The 24,767-nt window shown below is 43.7% G+C and overlaps 1 protein-coding gene across 1 annotated transcript in view; it reads right to left on the bottom strand.

Annotated features, from left to right (window-relative positions):
* lama2 (laminin, alpha 2) overlaps nucleotides 1-24,767 on the bottom strand; it is a 266,769-nt gene that overhangs the window by 177,698 nt on the left and 64,304 nt on the right. The window contains exons 5-14 of the mRNA XM_080791600.1: nucleotides 23,782-23,972; nucleotides 20,696-20,875; nucleotides 20,035-20,124; nucleotides 17,824-17,941; nucleotides 16,131-16,309; nucleotides 15,092-15,191; nucleotides 13,932-13,989; nucleotides 11,208-11,310; nucleotides 10,718-10,858; nucleotides 9,162-9,329 (exon numbers count right to left, since the gene is read on the bottom strand). Coding sequence (XP_080647726.1) covers nucleotides 9,162-9,329; nucleotides 10,718-10,858; nucleotides 11,208-11,310; nucleotides 13,932-13,989; nucleotides 15,092-15,191; nucleotides 16,131-16,309; nucleotides 17,824-17,941; nucleotides 20,035-20,124; nucleotides 20,696-20,875; nucleotides 23,782-23,972 — 1,328 coding nt within the window. The remainder of the gene's footprint in view (nucleotides 1-9,161; nucleotides 9,330-10,717; nucleotides 10,859-11,207; nucleotides 11,311-13,931; nucleotides 13,990-15,091; nucleotides 15,192-16,130; nucleotides 16,310-17,823; nucleotides 17,942-20,034; nucleotides 20,125-20,695; nucleotides 20,876-23,781; nucleotides 23,973-24,767) is intronic.

The raw sequence follows: 24,767 nt of genomic DNA, 5'->3' as shown, positions 1-24,767 counted from the left end.
CACACACACACACACACACACACACACACACACAAACAAACAGGTGTTGTTATACTTGGGAGGACAGTTTATTGACCGACAATTATTCTCTTCCCTAACCCCATTTGCAGGTCTTGGCTCGTAAAAGACACAGCCAGGAACGCACACGCACACGTGCACACGCAGAATTAGAATATTTATCTTGGAATGCCTGGTCCATGTACAAATCAAAGACACAGCCCACCTCCAGAATCAGGACCTCCTTGTGACTGGTGTCAACAAAGACAACATCAGTCCGGCCGATGCCAGGGTACACAAAATCCTTCACAAACCCATATGGACAGACAGTGTGAAGGTACTGTACAGCCTCCAGCTGAATGTACCTACAGTATAAACTGGGCCAGACATCATGTCTCACCTCGGGCAGAAACTTATATCTCTAAAAACAATGTGCAGATACGATCTCCATATGGTTTTGGTTTTTCGTATGAATGTGTTACTTCATCGTACAAGAGTGTCAATCAAAATCCTGCTAATTTCACTATTCATTTAATAATAATAATAATAATAATAATAAATAGGTAAGGTTTTGGACAGTACAAGCTTTCCACTATAAATAAAGAAATAAATAGCAACAGTGGTTTATAAATGTACATATAATTGCACACGTTTAGCTTTGGTTCTGTGCACCTTAATGAGGAAAGGAGGACAAGACTCCACCTCTGACCTAAAACGCACACAGGGCCCAAATCGACTGGCTGTGACAGATTGGCCACGTTTTATAGAACCTGCCATTTCACAGCTATTTCAAGGTGGTTATTGACAAGTGCTCAGGAAATTGATTTGCAACAGGCAGCCCCCCTTGATAATCAAAACCTTTCAGCTTCAGCCCTTGACCACGGCACGGTCGCCACATCATGCAGAGAAAGAAGGAAAAAAGACGGACAGAAGGAGCGAGCAGGGAAAGTGAAAGGAGCACACACAAGCAGACACACACACACACACACACACACACACACACACACACACACACACACACACACACACACACACACACACACACACACACACACTTATTCACATTCAGCGGATGTCCATACACTAGGGCTGAAACGATTCATCGTAATCGAATCGATTATTCAATTAGTTGTCAACTAATTTAGTAATCAATTTATCAATAGGTGATTTCCATGCACTTAACCATAGTTTTTCAAGTGTCAAGAAGTGAGCTATCTCTCTTCCCTTACAATCTAATAATAATAATAGTTGCACAGTAGCGACTGCAAAGCAAAATATGACACATAACGATTATAATATCAAGAACAAGAACAATATTAATTTTTAAATGACCTGTATTTGAGTTCAGAAGAGTACTGTTCCTTCTAGACTGACACATGTGTAGCTATTCTTTAATCAAATGCAGTCAGAATAAGCCTAAAGAGCATGAGTTGCTTTAATTCATTTAAATTTAGTTTGTCTTTTATTTGAATAGCAGCCTAATCATAGCTTAATAAGTGTCATAATCCGAATAATCGGCAGATGAATCGATTATGAAAATAATCGTTAGTTGCAGCCCTACCATACACATATCAATGCGTAGGCACAAAGTGTCTAGAACACGCACGCACGCACAAACACACAATAGAAGTGTGTAGGAGGCCTGTGAGAGGTCGATATGCCCGTTATTAAACCTATTAGCAGACATCACAGACCAGTCCTCCTATAATTATCAAATAAGAAAGAAAAATGCACACAGTACAGTATATCATTTAGAGATACCGTTGCTGTCAACCATGCATGCAAAATCCTTGGATCTCCATATTTTTGTCTATATTTTTCCACTTTCTGAAAGAAAAGCTGCTTCAAAAATATTTTTGCATACTTTTATTTTTCCAGCTTCTTCCTATCTGAATGGGGCATTAGGCATAGCTGAATGTCATTTTTCTCAAACCTTTCTTTCTCTCTGGACATATAGATTCTTTACACTCCTGTAAGTTTAAAAATATACAGAACAGGCATTAGAGTTCTCAAATTCTGCCCTAAGAAGACCCTAGCCAACCCGACCCAACGTCTTCGGGACGGGCCTTAATTTTCATGCCTGTTGAGGACTCTATCATAGGCAGCTAAAAAAGCCAATCTCCAGCTCCCAACACGTCATGACACAAAAGTTCAGCTATTTCCGCCAAAGAGATTTGGTGTAGAGGGGAAAAGGAGGGGACCATGGACAGAGCCGTTTGTATAGGGTTAAAGAGAGCGAGAGAGGACTAAAGACACGAGAAGACAAAAGAGTGTAAAAGTAAGTCTAGAAAAGACAGATCTTGGTTATTTTCCACAGAGCAGCAGGGTCAAAGTGCCATCGCCTTCGGAACGAAGAAATTCAGCCTGAGACCAAATACTTCCTTTGTCACAGTGGTAACAGCAGGGGCACCATCAGTTACTTACACTTGAAACACAATACTTTTTTTAAATACAGAAAGGATGTTAGAAATGTATTTGTCTTAGGGCTTATTAAAGCCTTACCAAGTAGCATGGTGAAACATTACTAGGCAATGAATCTCTACATTCCCATATGTACGTTTTTGTTTGTTTTTACATATAGCAAAACACCACAGAAATACAAAGAGGACAAAAAGATACCATCTTTCAGGAAATGAAAAGAACAGATTGTCACCAAAGCCTCTGAAAACAAACTCCCTCTCTCTCTCTCTCTCACACACACACACACACACACACACACACACACACACACACACACACACACACACACACACACACACACACACACACACACACACACACACACACACACACACACACACACACACACACACACACACACACACACACACAGTTGTTGTTCTTTTGATTGGCTCCAGATGGACCAGGAGACAGAAGACTGAGTAGAGTGCAGCAAAACACTGACCCCGAGTGTGTGTGTGTGTGTGTGTGTGTGTGTGTGTGTGTGTGTGTGTGTGTGTGTGTGTGTGTGTGTGCGTGCGTGCGTGCAAACGTTTGTGCGTGTGTTGTCTCACGTATTTGTGCACGTGATTGATGTGATGTTGTGAGAGGAATGCATAAAGCACACACGCCCATGAGCCCAAATCCATCCAACAATGTCCTCTTTGTAGCACACAGCTTTCCAAACTCCATCATTTCACTACAGTGTTTATGAGAAGACACCCATGGTGTCACCGAGAGACACATATTTATTGGAGACATTATACATCCGCCCAACGGAGCTCACTCACATCCAGTGTGAATCAACAGCAACCCCAGGAGAGACAGAACACCACTGTATATCCTAGCACACTGGTTCTCCAAAACCTGTTCGGCTGTGACACCTATTTCCCGAGAAAACAACAAATGCCCCATTTAAAACATATTGCTGTAGAACAAGCAGACAATGAAATTGGTGAAACTGTGAAACCATTTTAAACCAATAGATCTCTAGCGCCTTAGCTCAAGCTCAAAATGACACAAACATACAGTTTGAGGTGTTCCGATAACGATACCAGTATCGGAAAAGCTGCCGGCCTGCCGATACTGCTTACAATTATTTTATCGGTATCGGTAGCGAGTATGATTGAGTATTTTTTAACAGTCATATTTTGTCAGTTTGTGGTGCGTTGTAAGCTTGTAGATCAGAACAAAACTATTCATAAGTTCCAATAATGTTCAATGCCAAAAACACAATTAAATTGTTCATCTCAAACTGAAAAATGTGTAATCGTGACAGCATACAGGAATTCCTGTTTCCTTCCCCACCAAAAACACATGCCTTTTGGAGCTTAGTTGGAGCTGGTCCCTGGGCGCTGCTTAGTGCACTGGCTACCCACTGCTAACTGTGGAGGACATATCCTCACAGATCAATAAAGTGTAACTTTACTATGAAAAAGAAAATCCTCTACTTCAACAGAAAAAGTTTTCCCCCCATTCTCAGTTTTATACTACACTGGAATGTGTCACTATAAACATTCGGTATGATCCATGTGTACAGTATGTGTCTACAGTATGTGTGTAGTTTGTGCGCACTGCGGTGTGTGAGTATATGTATTCAAATGTATGCACAGTCTATACCAGTATGACGCCTGCGGGCGAGAAGCGACCTCGGCGAGGTTGCGTGCACTGGCCATATATGGAGTGTGTCTTGAGTGTACAGGGTTTGATGAGGTCAGATCAACATATGGAATGTCAGAACAGGTCAGCTCCATATATGGAGATCTAACTCAAGATACTGCAGTGGCAGTGTCTTGAGTGTACAGGGTTTGATGAGGGCCCAGGTAGGGCCGGGCCTTAATTTTAGGGCCTGTTGAGAACTCGCCGGCTGCCGGGCGTGGCTGCACTAATAACTTTGGCGTCTAGAGTTTAAATGGTCAGGTATCAGTCAAAAGGGACAAGGATAATAGAGCATGCACCTCCACTCTAGCCCAATTGCTGGACAAAAGGCAGTACAAGAGAAAATCAGTGGAGCTGAGTTTTTCATACCGGACTCTATTTTTTCCTCCATCAGTCAAAAGGGAGGCATCGAAGAGGAAGGATGGATGGGGAAGGATCAACACATGGAATGTCAGAAAAGGTTCTGACATTCATATCCATAAACTAATATTTATAACATCAGGGATCTCCATATATGGGCTTAATTGCGACAGCAGGTCACATTTACTATGATATGATCCCTGATTTACTATCATCCCTGATAATGTCATAGTGATGTCACGAGACCTGGGCACAATATATGGGGGCTTTCCCCATGTATGGGGATTTTGAGTGACTGAAAACACAAGATGTGTGTAGTATGTTTGTGTGTGCAGTCTTATTATGTCAAATGTGCCAATGTGCGTGGTGTGTGTTTAAATATTGAGGTAGGTGTTTGAGGGATGCTATGTACGAGTGTGTTCTGTTATTATTATTATTATTATATATTGCCAGTATTAGGGGTAGGAATCAAACTTGGCATTGTTGTACCTACCTACTCCTTTCCTGTAATGTAACCATGCATATATAATACTAGAGAAGGCATTTTTCGAAGTAACCTGAATATTTCAGCAACCGATTTGATTTGACAGTGTGATGCCATAAGATCTTTTTGTAAAGCTAAATAAAAACAAATGAATCTTTGGTCAGCTAGAAAGACAGAGGTAGAGCTACAGTTCACCATGCACAGGCTTTAGAAGCATTCTAATCAAAACGTTGAGTGCTGGTTATTGTGACGAATGAAAGATCTTGAAATGGCTTTTCCAAACTGTGTGTATGAACTCATTTCTCTCTCCTCCCTCTCTCGTTTCAGCCATTATCAAGCTGCTGAGCTGTGACTTCTCACAAAGAACAATATTGTGTGTGTGTGTGTGTGTGTGTGTGTGTGTGTGTGTGTGTATGTGCAGACTGCGCGTGCACTCGTGTGCACATGTGTGCGTGCGTGCAAAGGAATTGGTTTGAACATGTGTGCGTGCGTGCAAAGGAATTGGTTTGAACATGTGTGCGTGCGTGCAAAGGAATTGGTTTTCAATGACTTAGGTAGCAACATGGTCCTGCTCTCTTAAAAGATGAATCCCCCCCCCCCTCTGCCCCTTCCTCTTTATGCATGTAGTTTACTTGTTGAGATCTATCATGCTGATAGGCTATTAGGCAGCGCAGCCGCTATGTGTGAGAATACCCAAGGTGCTTACGTTCACACTGTTTAACTGCTGCACCAGTGCATTTCCATTGATCACAGTGTGTTTGCCTCATTTCTCAACCCCCGCAAGAAGAGCATTGGAGCTGGATTTGTATACGAAACACATTTGGTGGCTTTAACTCATTTTAGGCGGGAACCCGTTTTGGTGTTTTAAACATTATGTTATAATTTAGCTATTGAAAAATAGCAGATCTACAAGCTCATAGCGCGCCACCGAGTGGAACGCTACGAAATTGTAGGTCTGCTATTTTTGAAAATGTGGCACACATCTTTCAATATATATTTCAGAGCGAACATTTTTAACTAAAATGTTGGCTTCTGGGGGGTCCCTGGAACTACATATTTTGAGATGGGGGTCCGTGGCCCAATAGAGATAATTCTGGGGGTCCTTGACATGAAAAAGGTTGAGCCCCACTGACATAGAAACATGGGTTTTTCAGAAAAAGGTTAGTCCAAAATGGGTTAAGGGGCTTTTCACAGATATCGGTTCATACTGTGGCGACGACATGCCAGCTGCCTGTGATGACACAGAGAAGACAGCCGTGCAGGAGAGGAATAGTCATTGATTTGGCTCGTAAAAGAACGGATCCAACTATACGTAGGTGACCACTCTCAGTAATGTGATTGGACAAGATGCTGTTTGCTCCATCTTCACAGGTTTCCGGCACTCGTGTTTTTCACCTGCTTATTAGCGTAAGCCTTACGACAAAATGTCAAGCACTTGCGTCCTACTTAGCGGTGCACACATACATGAATCATATTTTGAAGTAGAACCCTTGGACACAGCACCTTCCAGCACCTCATAGTGTGCATTGATGACCAATGTAACAAAAACAGAGTTGGCTCATGCACTGACAAATCAAAGTAATAGTGCTGTCCAATGATTACATATTTTAATTGTGATTAATCGCATGATACTAGTTAGATCTAGTAAATCATGCGATTAATCGCAAATAAAAATCATCAGTTTTTATCTGTTCACAATGTACCTTAGACGAATATCTTTTCATTGAGAAAACAATGTTGTACATAAAGCTAAATCTGGAAACCTCAGAAAATAAATGTCGGTCTCACATTGTAAGAACCACTTTCCTAAACTACTGGTAGGTGGCTAAAGTAAATAAATATGTGATTAATTGTGATTAAAACAATTAATTGTGACACCCGAATTCCCGGGGGTATTTAGGACCATTAAATCAGGGCGCCCAGCGATTTGCAGCTTCAGGGCTTATTTCAAGGTGGCACGGTGCCATCTTGGAAGTAGCTAGAAGTAGCTAGATCTCATCCACTAAAATGGAGGGGGACCACTTTGGATGATGGAATGTTGCCCAACAGGCGCTCCCAGCCTGTGGAGCGGTGTGCTCGGTTGATTCATCTCCGTCCTGGGCGCTGAGCGTAACTATTTGATAGGACGGAGATGCTCAGGTGTTAACATAAAGTTGAGTTAATTGTGATTAAATTAGTTAACTTGGACAACTACTAATTATATATTATTTATTTATGTTTCCAAGGTGCAAAAAAAGTAATTCCCTTCTCTTTTGCTCCTGTGTGACCTTTTTTGCACCTAGTAAATAAAAAGGGTATTTTATTTCTCAGTTTGCAAGCCTCATCGTTCTTTTTGTGGACTTCCAATACTGGCTTTTCGCAGTTCGTTATTATTGCTGCTATTCTAAATGATTTTGATTGCTAAAATGTTAAAAACCAAAGAATGTTACTCTTGTGTACTCACATAGTATAAGAAGTTCCAATCTAAATCTGTCTGTCAAACCGATGTTTCCATCATTCCTGTCACTGTCCATTAAAGCAAGCTTTAACCAAACATTTACTCGCTGATCCTATCATTGCTGTCGGGTAGAGAACTTGTATTTCCGTATTTCAACTTTTTTATGTTTTTTTTTGTTTGTTTGTTTTTGTTCGTATTAATGCCCTACTTTAGCCATACAAAAGTACTGTCACACAAAGGTTCTGCTATATCTAGCAATGTGACAAATGAGCTTGTGGATCTCAAGATGTAAAATAATGAATCATAAAAAAATCTATATTTTATTTACATACAAGGTTTCCACCTGACAGCAGCGCTAGGTTAATGAGCAGTCACAGCAGTCCCACAGAACATGCATGAGTTATCCAATGAGCATCAGTGGGACCACGCTTCTGGACCAATGAGCATCCACACTGTGTGCTAACGGGCCAATGAGCATCCTCCATGGTGTTGATTTACCAATTGAGGTGCAAGAGATGAACCAACACACACACACACACACACACACACACACACACACACACACACACACACACACACACACACACACACACAAGCATTGCACATGCACATAATGACACTCACCGCTTGTCCCTAAACACGCACACACCCTGTCACTTCCAATGAACACGCACTAACATGACTATAACTACTCTATGTGGGTCTACACAGTAAGAGAGACACAGAGTGTGTGTGTGTGTGTGTGTGTGTGTGTTTATGCGTGTGTGCGTGTGTGTGTGTGTGTGTGTGTGTGCGAGCGTGTGTGTGTGTGTGTGTGTGTGTGTGTGTGTGTGAGAGATGAGACCGAAGTCACAGGGAATCTATCAAAGTAACTCGATCAGACATTGAAGCAAAGAATCTCTTTACACTTGCACATTGCTGCTAGTAATCATTATCTCTCTCTCCCTCTTTCTCTCTCTCTCTCTCTCTCACACACACACACACACACACACACACACACACACACACACACACACTAGTAATTTGTTTGTTTCCAGAGTCTTGAGGCGTTTCAGCTCTGCTCTGCTGTCCCTAATGCCTCCAAAACCCATCATTATCTGACTTATATAGGCCCACAACTGTGTGTACGTGTTGCATGCATGTGCGCACGTGCGTGCGTGTGCATGGGTGAGTGCAAAACAGTTGATTATCGAGTTCAACGGGCGAAACACTGTTTACCCTGAGAGACACATGGAGGGAGAGAGACAAGGCTTTGGAAACATGATTTAGGAATGGGTGGGGGGCAGAAATCCAGTATAATTTAATGGATTAAATAACCACGGGCGTTCGGGGTGTTAATCTACTGTATGCGCAAATTTGTGTGTTGTCTAACCTCAATGTGACATCACGCGCAAATACAAATCAGTCAGCTCCGTTTATGGGTACAGCTAACATCAGGGATTTCCATATGGGCATAAAGGGCCAAGGCATATATGAGATGTTCATATATGGGCATATCGGTCATATCGGCTTAAACAGGTCATAACTTTTGGTTTTGAGTCTTAAATAAGTCAAAATCTTTCGCTTCGAGTCATCGCGTTTTGTAGTAATTTCAATTAACTAGAAAAAAGTATTTGTATTTTGGCATTACGGTAGCACATCAGACGAACATCCTATTGACAAGCATTAACTAGAAAGGTTCAAGTTTTATTTCTGTGAGTCAGTGTGTCACACACACACACGCACGCATGCACGCACACACACACACACGCGCTCGCACACGCAACTTTGTTGCGCGTGTCTCACCTTATTTCCCAGGTAGACTTCCGGTGCGCTCCAGTAGTAGGTGGAGCCAAGGTCCCTCTCCACGTCTGAGTGGCGGACACTAAGATACGGAGGCGTGTGCCTGTGGATAGACCACACCCTCGATCCCGTTGTCTCACCAATCAGGTGCCAGCCGGCCAGAGTGGTCTCCTAGAAGACCACCAATCAGAAAAGGAGTATATGTTAAGATGATGGCTCAGAGACTGTGTTGATGTTTCAATTCACTTTAGGTTGGGTTAGGAGTCGAGGAGTCACAGGTCTGAGTGTTCAAATTGGAACCATTTAGTTCCATTCGTACACTCTTAGTCTGTGGCCAAATGCATATCAAACTGGGGGGGTCCTTGAATTTAAATAAAAAAGGTGTGATAAACACTGCCTTGTATGGACTGTAAAACAGTCTTCATAGTAGAGAAGAAGAGTGCTGGAGGATATAAGAAAAGTGGGGGGACGAGGGGTGAGAGGTCACAGAGAGGGCGGCTAATGACAAAGGAGGATTGTAGGGGGTTGACAGGAGGTGGACAGACAAGGAGCGGGCGATCAGAGAGGAGGAGGAGGAGGAGAGGACAGGAGAGGAGATGCGTCAAGAAAGAGAGGAGAGCAGAAGAGAGGCGGAGAGGAAAACACCTTCTGATTGACGGGAGAGGTGGGTTTTGGGAGTGGAGACTTTGACAGGCTGACAGCTCAGATTTAGACACTGATAGTGTGTGCATGCGTGTGTGTGTGTGTGTGTGTGTGTGTGTGTGTGTGTGTGTGTGTGTGTGTGTGTGTGTGTGTGTGTGTGTGTGCGTGTGCGTGCGTGTGCCTGTGTGTGTGTGGCGAAAGACTGGCAGGCACACATCTGCTGTTGCAATTAACCTGACCTTGGCTTACCCTTTCACACTGATAGTGTGTGCGTGCATGTGTGCATGTGTGTGCGACTGTGCGTGCGTGCATGCGTGCGTGCATGCATGCGTGTGTGCATGCATGCATGTGTGTTGTGTGCTTGCAAATTGTACAGGAGTTAATGTGTAACAGTTGCTTTCCCCTGGCTGACAGTACAGTATACTGTATGAAAGGTAAGACTAAGGGCCTTATTTTCATCAGTGGTAAACCCCTTATCCCTAAACTTTGCCTTTTTTACAATTTTGAAAAACATTTTTGAATAGTTAAAAATATCCAATCTACAAGCTCACAACATGTTGATGTAGATCGGCTAGTCAAAACTTTTCGAAATAGTAAAAAGGGCAAATAAGTTTATGGATAAAGCGTTTAGCATGGATGAAAATAGAGCCCAGGCTTGTGTGTGCAGTGAAGGGGCCACGTGCATTTTGAGAGCTTGACAATAATTTTATTAAATGGAACTAACACAGTATACTATGAGTTCCCATTTAGCAGTATCACAATGAAAACTAACTTTTCAAGGTTATCATTAAATATTAACGTTTTGCCAATTGTTTGGCCCACAGGTGGACAACTGCTGTCGTTTATATAGGATCCAGAGCTGGAAGAATGGTAAGTCAAAGCAGTGAACATGTAGTGCAAAGTGTGCAGTTTCCTACATTCTGATAGGCCCACGTCGATGCGGAACACTGACTGGCCACGCCCATGCAGGAGCACTTTTCGCAGCCTCGAGGATTGTCGCGCTGGAGATTGTAGAATCCCAATTTACAACTGTCGCAGTTGTCCCCTTCCACGTTCTCCTGCAACACGGCAAGAAAGGGGGGGAGAGAGAGGAAGAGGACGACAGAAAGAATGAGAGGAATTGAGAAAGAGAGTACACAGTTTATCAGCCATAGTCAAACTTACTACGTACAAGCACACAGTGCTGAATTGCATTCCACACAAACAATTTGTCATTGTCCCAGGACCTGAAATCATCATAAAAGAATGATTGATTCAGAGCCTTTCTAAGCATTGAGAAGTTAGCTGTGAATGTGTATTTCCCCCCTCGATATCACTAGAGACATTCGTTACACCACTTTAGCAGGAGTCCTCCTGTCAGTGTGTGTGTGTGTGTGTGTGTGTGTGTGTGTGTGTGTGTGTGCCTACCTTACAGTTGCATGGTGATATACACGGATCAGAGTTGGTGCTTCCGTCGATGCTACACATGCATCGCTGGCAGTCGGGGTAGTCCTTGTAACCAAACGCACACCTACGAAACACTACATCTATTACTGCAGGTTCCATGTTAATTAAAGGTAAGGTAGGTGATATTGTTTTGTTAAAATAAGTGCAGAGTAGTCTATATTCTGATAGGACTTATTGCTCAGAGTTTAGAGTCACTCTATGAAAACGAATACAGTACACATACTGGCCGATTTCTATAACCACAATACTGCCCAGCCCTCCAGGCCAGAGAAAATGCCCGTCGGAAGTGATGTAGCGTTGTTTCTGTAGTGTAAGGATAGGGAAGGGATGAACCATCACCCTCAGAGCAGCGGCTTGGATTAACCTTTTAATAGGCTATAAACATGGAATTATATGCCATTCTGAGCATAAATAAGACGAATAACCCTGTGCGCGTGCACGTGACTTCTAATAAAGCTATTGGAAGTCAGACACTGTCTTTGTTTGTTTCACAGCTGTACAAGTAGGACCAGCTATAACAGAGTTTGTGAGAAAGTATGTACATACATGTACATGTGTTTATCACTGAACGATGCACTGATTTGTGCAGCTTCGGTCACAAACTGCACACACACACAGAGACTATAGTAAGTTAAAGTTACTGTTCTACGGATAGCTCAGGACTGGACAGGGATGACACACCGTTATTAGCGAGGAGTGAGGCGTGCCTTTCCACGTCTGCATGGGTTATTCTGGGTGCACTGATCTGGGAGGACAGATGCACTACAGGGGGTGCTGTTTGCCAATCAGCAGAGAACTGCAATTTGGGTGTCAAGGATAATAATTAACTAATAATAATGATTTTGTCCTTTGGGATATATTTTGTCACTATGCATTTGCACACACATTAAATATGTCCCTTGCATTTAGCCATCCTAACTTCTAGGAGCAGTGGGTGCTATGAATACAGACAGGGGTTAAAAGTGTCTTATCTTGCTCAGGGACACTTATAGACACATGGATCAGAGGGCGAACCGGTGACCTTCCGATTCTCCGACAGTCTCACTACCTGTTCAGCGATAGATGCCCCCCACATTTGGTTCCATTTTGTACACTGTTGAGCAGGATTTGGCGATTATGTACTGGGCTTATGAACTGGAAATGCACACTAAGAATCTCACTGGCTCACAGGACCAGTTCCAGATGAACAGTATTCATTGTATTTGTTATGTCCTCCCAGTCCCAGGATCATCATGTGCTCTTGGCGGTTGTGTTTGAGAGAGAGAGAGAGAGAGAGAGAGAGAGAGAGAGAGAGAGAGAGAGAGAGAGAGAGAGAGAGAGAGAGATCTCTCTGCTGAATACTATTGTCAGTGAGTGTGTTGCAGGTTTATTCAATCATGGCCAATCAACATGATCTCCTTCCATTACCTTTAGCCACACTTGTTGAATGGGTCTGTTGCACACACCAAATCTCTTCGTCGGAAATAGCTGATCTACAAGCTGTGAGGTTGTAGATCAGATTTGTCTTCTAGGCACATGTTTGCCTATTATGACATGTTTTTTAAGAGCAGTGCGCTGTGCTCAGCACAACAGCATACCGGTCATTTTCAGTGTGGTGGAGGAAAAGTCTCTGAAACATAATTTTTCCCAAGAGCAAGCGTGAGGTGCAGAGTCATCAACAACACGTCCACAGCACCTCAAACACAACCGCCAAGAGCACATGATGATCCTGGGACTGGGAGGACATAACAAATACAATTAATACTGTTCATCTGGAACTGGTCCTGTGAGCCAGTGAGATTCTTAGTGTGTATTTCCAGTTCATAGTATATATACTGTATATATATATATATATATATATATATATATATATATATATATATATATACATATACACACACGTATACACACAGCCTAAAATATTCATCTTGCCTCTGAACTGCCAGTACTCAACCTTTTCTCAGTCCGGGAAAAATAGAAAAAGTCTGTCAGCATGCCCCACCCTTCACACCGCTGACTGTGCTTCACGCCGGTTCATCTGTTTGACTAAAAATAGTGCCCTGTGTCTTCTTTTGTTCAATAGGAACTCACCTTACTTACTTACTTACAATACTAAACATACTGTATTTGTCTTAGAATGTGGTGGTAAACAAAAGGTTTCATATGGTTGGTGTCTTAGAAACGAAATGTGTTCAGAATGTTAAATGGAAACTTTGTGGTAATTATCAACCACTAATTGGAGCAGACAACAGCTGAAATATTCTGCTCACCTGTCACTATGTGTCTATGTTTGTCTCCATCACTCCGTGTGTGTGTGTGACTGTGTGTGTGTCTGCATGTGTGTGTGTGTGTGTGTGTGTGTGTGTGTGTTACTCTATGTATCTGCATGTCTGTGCAGATACACACAGTCTGTTTGGCCATGTTTGGTCACACAGTCTAGATGTGTGATCTGCGCTCTGTCTTTCTGAGTGCGCAGGTGTACGTGTGTGCGCGTGGGGGGGGGGGGGGGTTGTCCTTGTAAATATAAGTAGTACAAACATAAGTGTGTGTGTGTGTGTGTGTGTGTGTGTGTGTGTGTGTGTGTGTGTGTGTGTGTGCATGCGTGCATGCATGCATGCGTGCGTGCGTGTGTGTGTGTGAACATACGTGGTGCATGCTTGCGTTTGTGTGAGTGAGTGTGCGTTCTTGCGTGTGTGTGTATCTCACCTGTCACATTTCAGACCCCCGAAACCCTCCTTACACCGGCATGACCCTGCTGGCTGAGCTGTCAGTCAAACACACCCAGACGTGAAATGAGAGAGAGCATCTCTACAAAGACACTGCAGTCTTTACAATGCCACTGAAAATACACCTCATTTTAAATACATAAGAAAGCTCTTCACCAAACTAAATATCCAAATCATCCAAATACATAGTAATTATTAAAAAAAGGCAATAATTCATTTTTTTTATTGTTGAACTTTTGAAAGATTTTGTTAGGGGAAGGTCAATAAAGGTAATAACGCATGAGCGCGTGTGCATGTGTGCAACTGTGTGTCTGCTCAAACATTCATGCATGTGAATGTCTTTATATGCACAGTATGCACAGTATATAATAAGGGATAATGCACAGAGAGCGTGACAGTTGTGAGAAAATAACCTCACGACCGGGGGGGGGGGGGGGGGTGCGGTGCTTTATACCCTGCTGAAGTGCGGTTTCTCATAATTGACTTGCTCACGGTGCATTACCCCGCTTATACCACGGCTAACTTGCCAAAGTATTTAATGCACAGTCGTTTAGAAGTTTAGAAGCAATTTACTCGTGAAACGCAAGCAAAGTCATCAATGGGAGAAATAGCACCTGCTTATATGTGACCTAGCTGAGTGCTTCTCAAACCTTTTCAAGTCAAGGAGCCCGTTGATAATTATGTAATTAGCAGCGGAACCCCATCTGAAAATGTTTTGTGCCAGATTTACCCGAACAAAATAATAAATAATTCAAAGATCTACAATCTACAAGCTCGCTGCATGCGCGTCACGTTATGCCGCACTGTGAGCTGTGCTGCACTGCAAGCTTGTACATCTGCTATAGTAGAAACGTAAACGTATACATGGATAAAGAGGTTAAGATGATTGTGATGCTATGTTAACTACTTTTTATTACCTTGAAAAAAAATGTTTTTAAGTATGTATAGTTCCATTGTTCACATAATCGATTGATATATTCAAATAAAAATGCTCTGAAAATGCATGCGGGCCACCCATCTTACAACTCAAAGACAGCCTCTCACACAGTATACAAATACACCATTGAACAAATACAAATTTAAATACATGTCCTGTCAATAGTCAGACTGCATGTTATCATAGGTAGGTTTGGAGCATACCGGCTGAGGCCTGGCTGGGGTCTGGAACGCATGCAGGGCTGATGGATCCATGGGGGTCACAGGAGCAGGGATGACAGGGACTATCATCCTCAGGTCCCACCTGGTAGGACACATAAAACATATTATACACTCACACACATAACGTCGGCTGTTGCTTTTCAGGATAAAACACTGAAGAAAATGTGCAAAAGTAGCAGATGTGCTACTTTTAATGTTTTTTTTTGTGGCTTTCACCTTTATTTATTTAATTTTTTTATAGAGGGACAGACAGTAGGCTGACAGGAAATGGGGAGAGAGATGGGGGAGTGACATGCAGTAAAGTCCGTCGGGATCGGGAGTCGAACCCACGGCACACTGCCTTTTACCCAAGATTGTGCATTACATTCACACACACATTCATACAGCTCTCCGTATACCGAGCAATCTTTGTTCCTACTTGACCTATGGTCATGAAGTGTTTATGACCGAAGGAATAAGGTTGTGAATACAAGCGGCCAAAATTAGTTTTCTTCGACGGGTGGCTGGCATCTCCCTTAGAGATAGGGTGAGAAGTTCAGTCACACGAGAGAGACTTGGAGGAGAGTCACTGCTTCTTCGCCTGGAAAGAAGCCAGAGTAGGTGGTTCGGGCATCTGGTTAGGTAGCGTCTCCCTAGGGAAGTCCTCGAGGTACGTCCCACTGGGAGGAGACCCTGGGGCAGACCATGGAGCAGATGGAGGGATCACATCAACTCACTGGCCTTGGAACGCCTCAGGATCCCCCAAGAGGAAGTTACTAATGTTGCTCTGTAGAGGGAAGCCTGGAACTCTCTGGTGGAGCTGTTGCCCCCGCGACCGGACTACAGATAAGCGGTTGAAGATGGACAGGTCTGTAGTGTCCGGAGACACAAAGGTAACACATACCCAAGCAGGTCTGTAGTGTCCGGAGACACATAAAGGTAACACATACCCAAGCAGGTCTGTAGTGTCCGGAGACACATAAAGGTAACACATACCCAAGCAGGTCTGTAGTGTCCAGAGACACATAAAGGTAACACATACCCAAGCAGGTCTGTAGTGTCCGGAGACACAGCTCTCACAGTTGATGCCTGCCGTGTTGTCGCGGCAACCCACGCAGACCCCGCCCCCTTTGTTTTCGCCCCGGGCGTCCAGGCTGAGAGACATGTCCGCCACCGTTTGGTTGAAGTAGCACTCATCTGCCTTCCCATGGCAGTTACACTCTGAGAAGGAAGGAAGACACACACACACACACACACACACAGAGAGATGTGAAAATACATTTTGGTAACAGCAGTTATACATTATACATTTGTGATTTGTACAGGTCCCCCTTGAAAACGAGTTGCTGCAACTCATCCTCTAGTGACATTTCAAATAAATAAATAATAAACCTCTGAGAGTGAACAAACGTTTCTGGAATCTTCCGGAACCATTTGGTTATGTTTGTACGGACTCAGAGTTAAATTCTCACTCCAAATTTTACTGTGTGTTAGACAGAGAGACCTTTATTGATCCTGTGGAGGAAACTGAGTCACCCGAGTCACCGCACCAATTAAAGGTAGTGTACAGTAAGTGATATTTTTCGGTTAAAACTAAAAGTTTTTGGTAAAAGGTTAAATCACTTTCTGTTTAATAAAAAACTGGAGACATGGAGACTCCTCAATATACAATATACAACACAATATAGAGCTTTTTAACACTTATTTTTAACCAAAGAAAATCACTTACACTACCTTTAAGAAACAGTAGTACGATAAGATAGATAACATTACACACAAACTTATCGTCAAAACTAAGATATATCTGTAGACATTGCGCTCCGCGTCTTCCCCTGCTTTCTATCTCTCTCCCTGCCTCTCTCCCAAGCATTTAAAATAAAATGCTAGTATTTACATAAATTGATTGTTTACTGTAGCCGATTCCTGTGACTTAAACAAAAACAGTTTTCAACTGGGAAAGGAAATGTTTCAAGCATGCAAGTAGAAAGTAAGAAATCACACCCGTTTGAAGTGAGGGGCGCAACTCCCCTCTCTCCCCCCCTCCTCTCTCTCTCTCTCTCTCTCTCTCTCTCTCTCTCATTAGCAGGCAGCAGGCACAGCAACATCGAGGACAAAAAATCACACACGTGTGAACCGAGTGGTGCAACTCCCCTCTCTCCCCCCTTCCTCTCTCTCTCTCTCTCTCTCTCTCTCTCATTAGCAGGCAGCAGGCACAGCATATCCCTCTCTCTGTTTCTGGCACCCCCTACTGGTATTAATAAGTCACATACTCGTGTCGTTCCAATTTCACGCATGCGCACACCACTCGTGCTCATACACACAGGTACACAGGTACACAGGTACACGGACATTGCTGGTTGTAGGAGTGGTTGCACCACTCAAAAAAACATGGACAAAACAAACATTAAACTCTGTCCATTGTCAATGGCGTTTTTAAAGTTTGTCTAAGGAAAAACAAACCATGTATATAGGAGGGGCTAGCGCCACTCAAAAATTAATTATAAGGTAAAATGAACAGCAATGCAAAATGTACGATATATTTTGGGAGCAAGTGGCCATGAGCTGAGGGCAAGTAGAACATGACCTATGAGACCTTATCAACCCCTGTGGTGTAAAGGGCCATATTATGCCATAAAATGCATTATTCCTTCTGCCAAAAGGTGACTGCAGATCGTACCTGGCATGTGTATGGTTAAACGTATATCATTGTGTTGCAGTGTGCGTGTGGTTCTTACTTTCACAGATATGTCTAGTGAGGAAGGTCCCGGCCATCCATGGCTGCTGGTGGTAACCAGGGCAACAGCGATCACAGCTCTCCCCACAGGTGTTGTGTTCACACTCACAGCTGAATTTCTACACACACACACACACACACACACACACACACACACACACACACACACACTTAGCAGGGTAACATTTGGCATTTTACGCATTTCTTAATTAAGTGGATCGTCTATATCTTTAGTCACTGTGTGTTGAGAAAGATACGTGACTCTGACCTGATGAATGCACAAAAACAGCTACCCATTAAAATCTGAGAGTGGAACTTGACTCCCTTTGTTTTAGGGCTGGAACTATCCAATATCCTCTTAGCCATTATTCTGTTGATTACTTTTTCGATCAAATAACCAAGACGCGTGAAGGAATCAGCACGAGACAATTCTAATAGTTTTTTTATATACCGGTAATCGACTAAATTGATTAGTCTGAAGTCCTCTAAATCATTAAATTGCTACATTTCCCACGACCCACGAGGTCCCACTGTACCATTAAGTACAGTGGCTGATGTACTGTTACATTGGCCAATCTGGCGAGATACATTAATATTGTCCTCATGGGGAAACTTGTCTTGGACTCAAATGTGGTCTTATCGTGGTAAAAAACAAACAAATACTGCAGTGGTCCTTAAATGATTTTGGGGGGTCCCCAGATGATTTACGTAATGTGCAACATTGTTTTCTCTCTCAACAGTAAACAAACTAACATACAGTACAACAGAGTATGTGCATATTTCTAAAGTGACAATTTAAGGATGTTAAATAAAATAAGTGCCCCTGAAAAAACAGATTTGGTATATAGAGGAGAAAAGTAAGGGGCCAAGGATTGACACCTGGGAGACCCCGGTCAACAAAGTAAGTTTATGTGTTCCCTTCTTATTTGTCTGGTTGAAAACATTTCTTGACCCTCATTGACAGATACTGTGACAGCTCTCTTTTAAAGGTATATACTGGGGGGAGAAACGTGACATCACTGATCGTCAATGACATCATCACCAAGGGACCGAGCCAAAACTGTCACATCTGGGTTCAACTTCACGGTTCAGCCTTGGGACACGCAGAGGACGATACAGTGTCAGTGTGTGTGTGTGTGTGTCTGAGAGAAAGACAGAAAGAGAGAGAGGGAAAGAGAGATCAGTGAAGGGTGTCTGGTTTCAAACATGCCGCTGTTTGAAGTGACACCAGAGAGAGACATGCTGCTACACTCTGTCACCCGTGGCCCCTGCGGGCACACACACACACACACACACACACACACACACACACACACACACACACACACACACACACACACACACACACACACACACACACACACACACACACACACACACACACACACACACACACACACACACACACACACACACACACACACACACACACACACACACACACACACACACACACACACACACACACACACACACACACACACACACACGATTTTATGAGTGCCAGTTTTTTTAAATCCACTTTTAACCATAAGCAGGGAAACCTGCTCTCAAATTCCACTGACATGCGGTCCTCACAAGTATAGTAATACAAGCGCACGGACGCACACACGCACACGCACACACACAGTGAATGAAATAATAGATGGCTGGATATGAGACAGCAGAAGAACGGCCCGGGGCTCAGAGGTGTGCTGTGTAGTGCGTCTGTTCCACAGAGTGAGACATGACCCTGACAGAGCACAGCAGAAAGACAGGTCCACTGGGACACAGCTACAGGCAGAGAGACAGGTCCACCAGGACACAGCTACAGGCAGAGAGACAGGTCCACCAGGACACAGCTACAGGCAGAGAGACAGGTCCACCAGGACACAGCTACAGGCAGAGAGACAGGTCCACTGGGACACAGCTACAGGCAGAGAGACAGGTCCACCAGGACACAGCTACAGGCAGAGAGACAGGTCCACCAGGACACAGCTACAGGCAGAGAGACAGGTCCACCAGGACACAGCTACAGGCAGAGAGACAGGTCCACTGGGACACAGCTACAGGCAGAGAGACAGGTCCACCAGGACACAGCTACAGGCAGAGAGACAGGTCCACCAGGACACAGCTACAGGCAGAGAGACAGGTCCACAGCCATGGGCAGAGAGACAGGTCCACAGCCATGGGCAGAGAGACAGGGACAAGCAGACAGACAGTTGTCTTATACCTTGGTAGTGATGTTAAGAGGACACGCCTTGGCATGGCCATAGCAAATACACATTCCTCCCACTGAGATGTCCTTGATGGAGTAGTAGTACTGAAGAGAGAGAGAAAACACATCACGTTAAAAAGCACTTATATACTTCAGCATACTGTTGCTGTCTAAAACTGTTCATTTCTATCATACTACTGCGTCACACAAAAGCATAAAAAGTAGCAGACATGCATGCTCGAAGCGCTGAAAAGTGCCCGTTTTGGACACATGAGGTTTCACCTGACAGAGACGATATACTGTATACATAATACAGTAGGCTACTGTATAGTGTATACAGTATTGTATAGCCGTCATGTGTCACAGTAAAATCCTCAGTTAATTTATCCATGTGTACTCTGTGTACAAATGTAACCACATTTATACTGAGGGTTTGACTGTATGTACTGAATTTACTATTATGAAGCTTTTTGGAGTGTCTATCGTAGTTTGGGATTTCTCACTATGTGCGTATATTCTAATAACATGAATAAATGGAAAGTTTAAATCCCCCTGGAGTTGTTTTGCAGAGCAGAAGGGAACAAATCAACACTGCGTATGTGTGTGCGTGAGTGGCGTGCGTGAGTGTGACCGTGTGTGCACGGTTTTGTGTGCGTGCATAAGCTGTCACTCTCACCCTTCTCGTCACGATGGGATCTACGTCCCTGGGGTCGCTCAGGGTCAAGGTCATGAGGTCTGCGTTGAGCGTTCTGATCCGCTGGAACACCAGTCTGATGTAGCGGGCCGACGTGAAGTTCAACAGGGTGGGGGAGGGGTCCTCGGCACTGGGACGCCCGTTGATGAGAGATGTATGGATCTGGATGAATGGAGGGGGGAGAGAGAGAGAGAGAGAGAGAGAGAGAGAGAGAGACTGTTCAACAGCGAGATAGATAGCAGGTTGAAGTTACATGTTGAAAAGGGACTGAGGAGGGGTCATCAGGCCCTGTGACAAACATTAATTAATTATTGATCTGAAATGGAAGAGAGAGAGAGAGAGAGAGAGAGGGGTTAATCTATAAAGGTCTGCCTCCCCAGAATACATTTTTAGCATAGAGACTTCATTGTGGCAGGTTGCAAGTGGCAACACGCAATCTACTCCAAAAATCAATGACGTGAACACCATCCAGAATGGCAATTTCTAACTAGTGTTAACCACATGAACCCCATTCTGGAGGGAAACCGGCTCCTTGCACCGCCACACATGGCTGTGTCTTCCCTGTTGGGAATTGATGACATGAAACAGGCACCTGTGCGTCCAATCTCAATATCTGTAAACAAATACTTGGTCTATATGGACAATAAGTTCCACCAGGTGGTATATTATAATAACTATGATTGGTGTTGCCATTAGGAGGCACTGTGACTAGAATTCCACCTGAATGTGTTCAACTCTTAACATGTGCAGTTTGGGGTAATCAAGATACAAAGCTTTTCCTGCTTCGTGGCAAATGTGGTTGATTGATGCTTCACAACAGCTATGTTGAAAAGCCACAAGTTCACACACAGGGAATGGAAACATCAAAATGTAGGGGAAGCCCATGCTTTGCTCATACAGACCTGCAGGGTTATTTCATTTACATTTGACTCACCACCACCGGCTGAAATGTAGAATAAGGCTTTGCCTGCTGCCAAACTGCCTGTTTGTGGCTATAAGTGTGCCAAAACCACTTGTATACTGACCATGTGTGTGTGTGTGTGTGTGTGTGTGTGTGTGTGTGTGTGTGTGTGTGTGTGTGTGTGTGTGTGCGCGTGCGTGCGTGTGTGTGTGTGTGTCTGAATGACGCGGAGAAAATTTGACAGGTGCGAGCTGTACACTTGGAAGTAACGATGGGGATGGTTGTGAATGTATGTGTGTGTGTGTGTGTGTGTGTGTGTGTGTGTGTGTGTGTGTGGAGGAGCGAGGTGACATTGGGAGTGTGTGTGTGCCGTGGTGTGACACATCGCCTACGACTCATTATGGTTTCACTGTGATCAGACTGCTATGGAGCCGTCAACTGTGCACGCCCGCACGCGCACACGCACACACGCACACACACACACACACACACACACACACACCTCCATCGCTCCTTGCATCTCTCATGCAGCTTGCACCCCTATAGAGCTCGACCGCAAGACACATGCACAGAGGCGCGCACACACACTTTGACAGGCTTTCGCAATTAGAGGCGCTTAAAGGCCTGATTATGCTTTGCTCGTAGCCGAGAAGGTCCGCAGACAGCGGACGCATATGCACTACTGCAGTGTTCAGACAGCGGACACATATGCACTACTGCAGTGTTCAGACAGCGGACACATACAGTATGCACTACTGCAGTGTTCAGACAGCGGACACATACAGTATGCACTACTGCAGTGTTCAGACAGCGGACGCATATGCACTACTGCAGTGTTCAGACAGCGGACACATATGCACTACTGCAGTGTTCAGACAGCGGACACATATGCACTACTGCAGTGTTCAGACAGCGGACGCATATGCACTACTGCAGTGTTCAGACAGCGGACACATATGCACTACTGCAGTGTTCAGACAGCGGACACATATGCACTACTGCAGTGTTCAGACAGCGGACGCATATGCACTACTGCAGTACCTTTTATGTTATATTTCTTCTTATTATTATTTTTATTTATTACATACAAATTGTCCCACTTGCAATACTTTTCTCATGATCGTTTCTCTGTAAACATTGTATATAATACAACCAAAAATTCTAAAGCTTCTGATAACAATTTCAGCTAGAAGTGGGCCACGTTTTGGCTCAATATTAAGTAATTTCAGCTATAGCTGTCGGAGTCAATCATACTGCTCGTGTGAATTTATGTTCTGTTGCGGTTCACCTGTGTATGAATCAATACAACAAACTTCACAAACACATGCCATCTGTCACTGTCACTCTTCAAACGTTTTGTTTTGGTCGCCAAGTCACAGCTACCTGGTCGCCAGGCGTCTCATTGCTCCAAGTCACAGCTACCTGGTCGCCAGGCGTCTCATTGCTCCAAGTCACAGCTACCTGGTCGCCAGGCGTCTCATTGCTCCAAGTCACAGCTACCTGGTCGCCAGGCGTCTCATTGCTCCAAGTCACAGCTACCTGGTCGCCAGGCGTCTCATTGCTCCAAGTCGTTACAGGCCCTGGAAATTAATGACTTGCTTGCTTTGCTGCTTGTAGTGTGTATATACACACATTAGTCTTTTCTCTCTCTTTTCATTAATGCCAATCATACAAGACTGTTCTCTCTGTTCTTACTGAGTGGGTTTCGCTTTCTCACACGCAGGCATATACAAACAAACACCACCGACAAACAAACATGCACACAGATGATCAAAGTCCTGATTTTTCCACCATGGTTTCCTGATGGAAACCATGGTGTGTTTGCGTGCGTACGTGCCTGCGTTTGTTCAGATTCAGTAAATTATTCCTACAAAAACTGTTTTTCAACTAAGCTTCAAACAACCTTTTTTAAAACATTGGAGATACTGTAGCAGTTAGATCACAAAGCCTCTAACTCTGGTGAACCCCTCTCGCCCCCCCTATGAGGAGGAGCACATTTGACAATTTGTGATACATTTGTTGATAAACAAATATATCAAATATATATCAAAATATATGTGTACTCCTATATTCACTGCTGACGGCTGGCTGACAACCAAACCATATCAAACTACAGTATACCAAACAAAACAGAACTACATTGCATAACTTGTAAATGCTCTGTTACCTCTCCGTTCTCCAGAGGGTGAATTCTTGAATAGAAGGAGGTGCAGATGACTTCGTCGTCTCTGGTATAAGACGGGGGTCCGGTTCTGGGGCTGATGTTGAAGCGGGTCAGGCACTCCGTTTCCGTTATGGCATAGTACTGCCAGGGGTCATAGTTGACCCCGTCCAACGAGCGCTCCAAGACCCAGTTACCTGTGGAGTAGTGAACAGGCAGACAAAGCAAGGAGCCACTGATGAAATGCCTCAGAATGCAGGGTAAGAAAACAATCCGGTCCAGTCAAATTGTAAATATATTCATCAATGGAGTGTTGTTGCCAGCGACAGTATTTTAATAGGCAAGCTCTGAATTTCCAGTGAGACTCAGACATGTACTTTCCTTCACACTACAGTCGTCGTTGTCAGGAGGAAACCACCTAACTCATTTTTTTATTTTTTATAAATCATTATTGATCACCCTTTACGTCTGTGTGTTGGTTATAAACAAGTAATAATGAGATATGATGCTAACGCAAGCTTTTGTTGTACTTGTGTTGCGCTTGTATTGGTGTAGCAGCTGAGCTGTGGTAGCAATAGCTCCAATGCTTAAAACTAAGTTATCTTTATTACTGTACAGTACCAGAAACTTATACATTAACCTGCCATATGCCTATGGTAATATTATCATTAATAGTTTGTCAGAGTCTCTTCCTGAGTGTGTGTGGATGGCTGATAGCCCAAACTAATTAGACTCTGAGCTGGGATGGGCCAGCTCACAGTCTAATTAGTTTAACTCAGGCCAAGTGTGACTGCTTAAGTCAGCCATCACCCTCCTTGATGACTACGTTTGTGGGGACTTGAATAATGCCTACACATCAGCAAGATGCCAATGTAAGCTAAGCGTTGTGCCAGTTGAGCTGGAATTGGTCTACTACCTTGGGGGACATAGATAAACACTGCTGAGATAAGCACTGCACAGATAAACCCTGTTCAGATAAGCTAAAAAAAAAA

This window comes from Protomyctophum bolini, assembly GCF_963924005.1.
Source record: "Protomyctophum bolini genome assembly, chromosome: 19".
In the NCBI taxonomy this organism is placed as follows: domain Eukaryota; kingdom Metazoa; phylum Chordata; class Actinopteri; order Myctophiformes; family Myctophidae; genus Protomyctophum; species Protomyctophum bolini.
The sequence above is the reverse complement of the archived record's forward strand: the minus strand, read 5'-3'. Positions and strand labels throughout refer to the sequence as shown.